The sequence below is a fragment of the Notothenia coriiceps genome, unplaced genomic scaffold (genome assembly GCF_000735185.1).
Source record: "Notothenia coriiceps isolate Sejong01 unplaced genomic scaffold, NC01 NC01_scaffold00037250, whole genome shotgun sequence".
Classification (NCBI taxonomy): Eukaryota; Metazoa; Chordata; class Actinopteri; order Perciformes; family Nototheniidae; genus Notothenia; species Notothenia coriiceps.
In genome coordinates, this window is record NW_011369951.1 from 4,306,797 (window position 1) to 4,315,941 (window position 9,145).

The 9,145-nt window shown below is 42.9% G+C and overlaps 1 protein-coding gene across 1 annotated transcript in view; it reads left to right on the forward strand.

Moving 5' to 3' along the window:
• cluha (clustered mitochondria (cluA/CLU1) homolog a) overlaps positions 1–9,145 on the forward strand; it is a 27,193-nt gene that overhangs the window by 9,578 nt on the left and 8,470 nt on the right. Inside the window, exons 6-26 of the mRNA XM_010796618.1 lie at positions 10–17; positions 1,040–1,165; positions 1,667–1,814; positions 1,906–1,998; positions 2,139–2,573; positions 2,754–3,013; positions 3,094–3,482; positions 4,282–4,383; positions 5,184–5,284; positions 5,384–5,536; positions 5,623–5,685; positions 6,045–6,289; positions 6,386–6,470; positions 6,566–6,719; positions 7,154–7,293; positions 7,382–7,462; positions 7,557–7,682; positions 8,135–8,256; positions 8,344–8,437; positions 8,532–8,666; positions 8,769–8,842. Coding sequence (XP_010794920.1) covers positions 10–17; positions 1,040–1,165; positions 1,667–1,814; positions 1,906–1,998; positions 2,139–2,573; positions 2,754–3,013; positions 3,094–3,482; positions 4,282–4,383; positions 5,184–5,284; positions 5,384–5,536; positions 5,623–5,685; positions 6,045–6,289; positions 6,386–6,470; positions 6,566–6,719; positions 7,154–7,293; positions 7,382–7,462; positions 7,557–7,682; positions 8,135–8,256; positions 8,344–8,437; positions 8,532–8,666; positions 8,769–8,842 — 3,134 coding nt within the window. The remainder of the gene's footprint in view (positions 1–9; positions 18–1,039; positions 1,166–1,666; positions 1,815–1,905; positions 1,999–2,138; positions 2,574–2,753; positions 3,014–3,093; positions 3,483–4,281; positions 4,384–5,183; positions 5,285–5,383; positions 5,537–5,622; positions 5,686–6,044; positions 6,290–6,385; positions 6,471–6,565; positions 6,720–7,153; positions 7,294–7,381; positions 7,463–7,556; positions 7,683–8,134; positions 8,257–8,343; positions 8,438–8,531; positions 8,667–8,768; positions 8,843–9,145) is intronic.

Genomic DNA, 9,145 nt, shown 5'->3' on the forward strand with positions numbered 1-9,145 from the left:
CCTTGGCAGTCTCAGCGGTTAATCTATAGATTTTTACAGCTAACGGCCACTAGGGGACCTCCTAAATCTATGGATTTTACAGGTTACAGTCCACCACCTTTAACTCTATGGGCTCTATGGCCGAGCCGCGCCCCCCACCTTTAAGCGGCGGGCTCCAGCAGGAAAAGCTGGAGGCCGGAAAAGAGTGAGACAGGTAGCGCGCAAAAGTAAAAGTGGAACCGAGAGTGGTACGAGAGACAGAACGAGAGCAAGACAGACAGACATTACGAGAGCGAGATAGTTTGTCCCCGTACCACTGGTTGAAAACCACTGCTGTAGATCACTGCCGGTACGTGCGCTGGGAGCGCACCGTTTAAGTTTGAAAGTTGAAAGGTTTGTGTGTCTGAAACGCTATGTGATACAGTACAGTTTACACAGCACAGCACATGTTCTGTAGCTACTATTGCACTGCGGCTTATAGTCCAGTGCGGCTTATATTTGTACACATCATTCAATTTAGCTGCTGCGGCTTATATTCAGGTGCGCCTTATAGTCCGAAAATTACGGTAACTCAAATTTGTCCAAATCTAATGTGAAATATTTTATATTTCAAGATCTCAATATGGTAGTGTATATAGTAAGCTTCATTAAATATTTCTCTAGCTTCACTTGAACATTTTATATTTCATATTTATTCAGAAGTGAAGTTCCCTATTTAAATGAGCAAATACTCCTTCCATGTGTTAATTCCTTTATAACATCCAGAAAACATGCTATATTGTGATATATATCATTCTCATAGTAAAAGTAACCTATATAGGACTAGGTGTGTTTTGCCATAATGCCCAGCCTCCCTCCAAGGTTTTGTAGTTTGTAGTTTGGCCTATTTTTGTCAAAAACTGTCAGAGCTAAATTCATACAGGAAAACTACTTCTAGTTCATGCTTGCTTGATTGTTAAATGGTTCTCTTGTGTTAGTAGACTTACTTGTTGCAAACAAAACATAATAGCCAACCATGACAATTTGAATAATAATGGTAATGTGTCTGTGTGTCTTCCAGATCTACTACATATACCTTTAACCCTAAGCCAGCCAATCACAGCTTCCTGAGCCATTCTCTGGTGGAGCTGCTGAGCCAGATCAGCCCTGCCTTCAAGAAGAACTTCACTGCCCTGCAAAAGAAAAGGTAAAAACATTTACTGCCAGTGGATAACGTCACTTTATGCTAAATGACTTCATTGTGTTTGAACAATTTAGAGAACAATGTAATTTCTCACCCCCTATTGATGAAAACATGTCTAATAGATGACAAATTGCTGCAGAGGCCTGGTTTTATGTCTGACATACACACTTTTGCTGCATGTCCCTCTCTCTCCTTTCATTTTCCTGTCTCTTTAAGTCTTGTTGTTTTTCTTTTTAAAGTGCTTCTATTCTAATCTTCATTTGACTTTTTTTAACAATGCAATAACAAAACAGTTTACAGTCAAGTCCTGGCATGAAGGTCACAGTCCTAAAGAACAATAAGAACACTCAAATAGTGCATTTATTACAAGAAAGATGGTCAGGAGGCTGTCGTTTTCTCATTCATTTGGCTACAATTGTGATGATGCAGGAACTGCCTACAGCAAGAGCAAAAGACCCCACACAGGATGCCTTTTGAAATGATTGTGCTGCGTTTTTGCTGCAGGGTCCAGAGGCATCCGTTTGAGAGGATAGCAACGCCCTTCCAGGTGTACAGCTGGACAGCTCCGCAGGTAGACCACGCCATGGACTGTGTTCGAGCTGAAGACGCCTACACCTCCCGCCTGGGTTACGAGGAGCACATACCTGGACAGGTGGGATCATCTGAACCAAGCACCACATCAGGCAGAAAAAAGATGTCTAGTCATTCCAGTATAAAAACATGTTTGTGCTGATTGTTTTCAGACCAGAGATTGGAACGAGGAGCTGCAGACCACCAGAGAGCTGCCCAGGAAGAACCTGCCTGAACGCCTTCTGAGGGAGAGGGCCATTTTCAAGGTACAAAATTAACACAAGATCAACCAGATGATACTGGAGCAGAGAACTGCTGTCACTCAGTTAATGCTCAAAGTAATGTGGACATGTATAACAGATTCTTCTCACTTACCAATTACTCCTTTTTCTTTTTTCACCTGCAGGTCCACAGTGACTTTGCAGCAGCTGCCACACGAGGAGCCATGGCAGTCATTGATGGCAACGTCATGGCCATCAACCCAGGGGAGGAAACGCGCATGCAGATGTTCATCTGGAACAACATCTTCTTCAGCCTGGGCTTTGATGTACGGGACCACTACCTTGAGCTGGGCGGAGATGCTGCCGCCCACGCTGCACCCACCAATGACTTGAATGGAGTCCGGGCGTACGGGGCGGTGGATGTGGAGGGTCTGTACACTCTGGGGACGGTGGTGGTGGACTACAGAGGCTACCGTGTCACCGCTCAGTCCATCATCCCGGGTATCCTGGAGCGAGAGCAGGAGCAGAGCGTCATCTACGGCTCCATCGACTTCGGAAAGACGGTCGTGTCTCACAGCAAATACCTGGAGCTGCTGGAGAAAACTAGCCGGCCACTCAAGGTCAGTTAAATGACGAGCTTGCATATTTTGTGCAAGTAAATAGGCATACTAGTTTGATGACACATACAAAGATGTAGAATATCGTCAGCTTTATTCTTTAAAGACTGTTTTTCTGATTGTATTTAGATCCTCTGTCTCTCCAACCAGTTAATATTAGCTTTTACTGGGTGTACTTGTTAGGTCCAGAGGCACAACGTGCTGAATGAGAAGGACGAGGCAGTGGAGCTGTGCTCTTCGGTCGAATGTAAGGGCATTACCGGAAATGATGGCCGACATTACATCCTGGACCTTCTCCGTACCTTCCCTCCTGACCTCAACTTCCTGCCTGTGGATGGAGAGGAGCTGTCTCCAGAGAGTCAGCGCCAAGGCTTCCCTCGCCCACACCGCCACCGCTTGGCTTGTCTACGCCAAGAGCTCATTGAGGCCTTCGTTGAGCACAGGTAAGAGTCTGCGCTGTCGGGCGTCCTAGCATCATCAGGAGAGTTTATACATGCGTTTACTATCTTTTCATCCTTCGCAGATATCTTCTCTTCATGAAGATGGCCGCATTACAGCTCATGCAACAGAAAGCAAACAAGGACGCTAAAGCTAATGTACCCGCCATCACAGAAACGTCTGAAACAGCCACAGAAAACAAAGCAGAGACGACCCAGACCCCAGCGTCAGAGTCTACCAGTGCAACAGAGGCCTCCACAGATAGCCCAAGCCAGACAGAGAACAACACCTCTGCTGCTTCACAGGCAGCGACTGAAGGGGAAGACAAATCCTCAAAGCCCATCGCAAACAGGCCTCAGAACGGGGAATGCAAGAGCCCACTGGAGGGTAAGGAGCTTGAGGAAATTATTCCTGGATTGGCTCAGGCCAAAGAGCTGGCGCAGACCTTAGTTGCTGAAGATGGATCTTGTATTGGTACGTCCGAAAATCCCCCAAAAAGCAAGGCCAGGATAACGCAGGGAGAGCTACTCTGGTGGATGATTGCATAGAAAAAGTGATATTCAAGCATCTGTATTGATGCAGATGATTTTAGAATATGTGTGTCTATATAGCTAAAGCAGTAGAGCATTGAAATATCAAGCACTGGGTTATAGTGGCTTATTTCCACCAGGCTAGCTGTCCCTGTCAGTCCTCAGCCTGCAGGGGGAGAGTGTTGACCCCAATCAGCCCCTCTCTAATTGTCCCGCCCTGTGATGCCTTTGCGGTGGGATTTGACCCAATAAAATTAATAACTGTTGTTCATTAATCAAAATGTATATTGGAATGCAAACATAATCTAATGTGTGTGTGTGCTGCTAATCGATTGATACTAAATCACTGTGTATGCATGTTAGTTCCTAGAGTAACATGCACTGCTCTGTATGAATGGGTGAACGACATGTAGTATGTTAAGCGCTTTGAGGGGTCTTAAAGACTGGATAAAGCGCTATATAAGTACAGTCCATTTACAGTAATCTGCCTGACCTAATTTGTCGATTTATATGTTGAGTGCTTTTTTATTGATAACTTTTCAAGGGTGGTGGGTACGATGTCTACAGTAGGCTTATTAAATCACTATTCCATGCTGAACATCGCCTGAATTACAACATTTCCACTGTATGTTCGGGGCTACAGAAGCTCAGTTTTCTTTATTTACAATGACTAAACTGTGTGTGTCGTCGTCACTTTTAAAAACGTTGCATCTTTCGATGTATGTGATCCTAATCAAAAATAGATCCCAAAAGCCGCGAGGTCGTCCTGAATGCCTGCAAGGCAGTCGGCTCAATCAGCAACACATCCTTTGACATTCGCTTCAACCCCGACATCTTCTCCCCAGGTGAGCACAAGGTTTAATAACCATATGTTAATCAACTAGTGCGAGACAAATTAAACAAGTATTTTGAGCTGATAACTGGTCATCTAATTTGATTTAGAGATGATGAGGTTTTAAAGGTCACCTATTATGCAAAATCCACTTTTTCATGTCTTTTCTACATAAACATGTGTCCCCTCTGTGTAAAGAGATTCTGAAAGTTTCAGGAAAAAAGATTGGCTGACTTTTTGTCCTGATCCATTTCTATAAAAACCTGTCAGAAAATGAGCTGATCAGATTTTGGCCACTTTATGATGTCATAACGATTTTCTGGCTTGTGTAACCTTTAGCCAATATCCAACCAAGGTAAGCCCCCCCCCCCCCTAGAGCACTGTTGTGTTCTTTTTAATTAAATATCTCACAGAGGGGCGTGGGGAGTGGCTCCTTATTTTCATCTAAAGTCAAATACTAAGAATCAGCACTTTTGAAACAGAGGGGTTTATGTCATGCTTCAATAGGTGTTTGGTAATTGGAGCCAAACACTTCAGATACATGTTTTGTATATATCTGAGACCTATAATATATTGATGAAAAACAGTATATTAGGGGGCCTTTTAATACATTATGAAACGACGTGTATAACCTTAGAAAGATAACTATTTAATGTCCCTGAAATGTCAGATATGTCGATGTCTAAATTCCTTGTTGCTCGTGTTACATTTTTGATGAGAGAGAGAGTAAATGACTCTTTACTGGACAATAGAAGAAGAGTTGGGAGGGATGAATAGCAGCCCTTAATGTGTGTGCATGTGTTGTTGAACCAGGAGTACGTTTCCCAGAAGACGCCGCAGATGATATCCAGAAGCAGAAGCAGCTTCTCAAAGACGCTGCAGCCTTCCTGGTTTCCTGTCAGATCCCATCACTGGTCAGTGACACGCACTGCCCTCAGATACAACTCGTAAAGGGCTTTCATTTCTCTTGTTGTTTATCTGAGTTTAAATCCATTTGTGTGTTTTATGACCAGGTTAAAGACTGTTTGGACCACAGCGCTCTGCCCATGGATGGAGCCACACTGACCGAGGCCTTGCACCAGAGAGGCATCAACGTCCGCTATCTGGGCAACGTCCTGGAGTTTGTGGAAAAGACCCCGGCCAAAGCCCAGCTGGAGCACTTCTATGTGAGTCTATATCTAACCAGCACGGTCCTTTACTTTTACTTTGGTGGTTTTTCCTTCTAATATTTGTATTTTTGTATATACTTTAGAGAATAGGAATCACTGAGATGATCACCAGATGTGCAAAACACTTCTTCAAGACATACCTCCAGGTTGGTAACATTTCACGTTATTATTAATCTGTAGAAGAATAATGTGTTTAGATTTAACATATTTTCTTTTCTTCTTCTTTTTTTTTTCATACAAATCATTACATTGTGTATTTATTAGCATCCTATACTTGTGTAAGTGTTTATTCAAACATTTCTTGACCTCAGTTTGATACATTTTTACCTAAGATCCACAAAATATTTGGATTTGTTCCTTGTTTACTTAATTTGTTGTGATTCTTAACAAGTTGTACAATGCTATATAATTGAGATATTAGGTTGACACATTGTGCACCAAAAAAAGAAAGGACAAAACAAAGTGATAAATAAGAGAGAAATGAACATATTCTTCCTCCTCTCAGGGTGTGGAGTTGTCTGCCCTCTCTGCCGCTGTAAGCCATTTCCTAAACTGCTTCCTGAGCTCCTTCCCTGACGCTGTCGCCCACCTGCCTCCCGACGAGCTGGTCTCACGCCGCAAAAACCGCAAACGTCGCAACAGGGTCCCAGGCGGAGGAGACAACACGGCATGGGCCAGCCTGACGCCCAGCGAGATGTGGAAGAACATCGCCTCCGAGGCCAACAGCTACTATCACTTCACCATCGAGTGGTGAGGGCCCCTTCTGATGTGAAAACTCTCTTTTTAAGAAGTGTTTCTATTTGTATGTGTTTATTTCTAACAAGTTAATTGTTTTATGTTGTGCAGTGAAAGTGTGGACCTGGTCGTGGAGAAATACGGCCTCCAGAAAAGCACTCTGCTCAGAGAGATTTCCTTAAAAACTGGGATCCAGGTAACGGTCTTTTTTAAATTATTTTTTATGTCAGCCTAGGCGGCTCTACCAAATGGCCTTCATTAAATGTCTTCCTCTTCTCAATTTCCTTCTAGATTCTCCTAAAGGAGTATAACTTTGACAGCCGCCACAAGCCTGCCCTCACAGAGGAGGACATCCTGAATATTTTCCCTGTTGTGAAGCATGTGAACCCCAAAGCCTCAGATGCCTTCCACTTCTTCCAGAGCGGCCAGGCCAAAGTGCAGCAAGGTAACCCGCGAGAAAAAGCCTTGTGTCAAAGCGTCTTATTTCAAGAAATGTAATATCAAAGAGGCTTATATCAAGACACGTCTTCTCTTGAAAGATTGAATCATGCATAAAAATGTATTTCCCAATTTTGCAAATTTTTTATTCTGACATGGTGATTTATTTCATTGCCATAGTCTTATTGTATTTCCTTTTCTGTATACTTTTTTTACATTTTTTAAGTCTTTTTAGTATAATAGTTTTACAATATCTATTTTCTATGTTTTGTCAAACTTTACAACGAAAAATGATCTTACTGTGTTTATTTTTGCAACAATATGCACTAAAGCAAATTCCTTGAGTAAACCTACTTGGTATAGATTCTGACCAAATTTAAAATCTATACTTTCTGTCTTTACGACTAAATGTATCTTACTCCCCTATCTTTGCACGTCCAGGTTTTCTGAAGGAGGGATGTGAGCTGATCAACGAGGCTCTGAATCTTTTCAACAATGTGTACGGAGCCATGCATGTGGAGATCTGTGCCTGCCTGCGCCTGCTGGCACGCCTTAACTATATCATGGGAGACCACGCTGAGGTAGGCAGAAATATAATAACAATAACTTTGTGTTTTAAAAAAGAATGTTATGTCACCAAATGACCTTTTCTTTTATATTCACCCACAGGCTCTCAGTAACCAGCAGAAGGCTGTTCTGATGAGTGAGAGAGTCCTGGGCATCGAGCACCCCAACACCGTTCAAGAATATGTAAGTTATTACACCAGATGTAGGAGTCTTTGGTTCATGCTAAAGAGGATTCCTTCTCCGTTAACCTATATGTGTGTTTCCTGTTTGTTCCCAGATGCACTTGGCTCTATACTGCTTTGCCAACGGCCAGCTGTCGACGGCCCTAAAGCTGCTGTACCGCGCCCGTTACCTCATGTTGGTGGTCTCCGGGGAAGACCACCCCGAGATGGCACTGCTAGACGTGAGTGCAGTCTTTAGTGTTTATATGAAGGGGGGAAAAAACTGCTTCTGTAGTAATGCATTGATACAGAATAAGTTAATAATTCCATCGTCACACTCAAAAGACTAGAGCTGGTTCTCAGTGAACAAATGCTAATTGTTAAAGAGACCAGATCTAACCAGAAGTGTTATTTACAAATCTTATGTATACATTTAGTATTGAGCCTAAAGCAGTAGCCTTTAGGTGTCCACTGGTCTAGACATCGTGGTAAAGCTTCAAACAACCATCTAAAAAAAGGCATATTTAAAAAAACAGATTTCAGGATTTATGAATCCTTACTGGATGGCTCAAATTATAATTCTCCAATGGCAAAATGTGTGTAATAAAAAAAAAGAAGTAAAACCAGCCCTTAAAAAAAGATAAAAGGAACAATTAAAATGACTGCTTTCCTTGGTCTTTGTGCTCTTCCACAGAGTAACATTGGTCTGGTGCTGCACGGTGTAATGGAGTATGATTTATCGCTGAGATTCCTGGAGAACGCCTTGACTATCAACACAAAGTACCATGGAGCCCGGTCCCTCAAAGTGGCCCTCAGGTGAGGAAAGATGAATCGTCTGTATGCATAAAGTAGTTATACTGACATTATTATTTATCTGGCCCTTGTTTCATATTCTTTTTCCAGCCATCATTTGGTTGCGAGGGTTTACGAGAGCAAAGCTGAGTTCCGCTCTGCACTGCAGCACGAGAAGGAGGGTTACACCATCTACAAGAACCAGGTGCGCCCTGCGTAACTACACACCGTCTGGCGCACATTTCTTTTGTCAGTCTTGATAAATTAATTTCGTCTTGTTGTTTTTCCTCTCCTCCCAGATGGGCGAGGCACATGAGAAGACCAAGGAGAGCTCTGAGTACCTGAAGTATCTCACCCAGCAGGCAGTATCTCTGCAGAGAACCATGAACGAGATCTACAAGAACGGCTCCAACGCCAGCATCACGCCACTCAAGGTAAATCATTTGACCGACTCAGGACGTGTTTCTGTGCTTCTATCTGTTTCATCGCCACCATTTAGCAGTGAGGACATGTTTTTATTTCCTCGTTTTTTGCAGTTCACTGCTCCCAGCATGGCCAGTGTCTTGGAACAGCTCAACATTATCAACGGAATCATCTTCATACCACTCAGGTACACAATGCCCTGAACACCTGCAGCGCCTTTTTTATTCCTAACAGAAATCTGACATTAAACACTAAGTTATGAATTTCCAGGAGTATGATATTGGATTATTATGTGACTAAGTTATCCCTGACAGTTCAGCCAGTAATGATTAATGTTTGTCAAATTAAGTCAGAGGTTATGTCTGTAAATTACTAACTTAGACACTGTATCTACCGTAATTTTCGGACTATAAGGCGCACCTGAATATAAGCCGCAGCAGCTAAATTGAATGATGTGTACATATATAAGCCGCACTGGACTATACGCCGC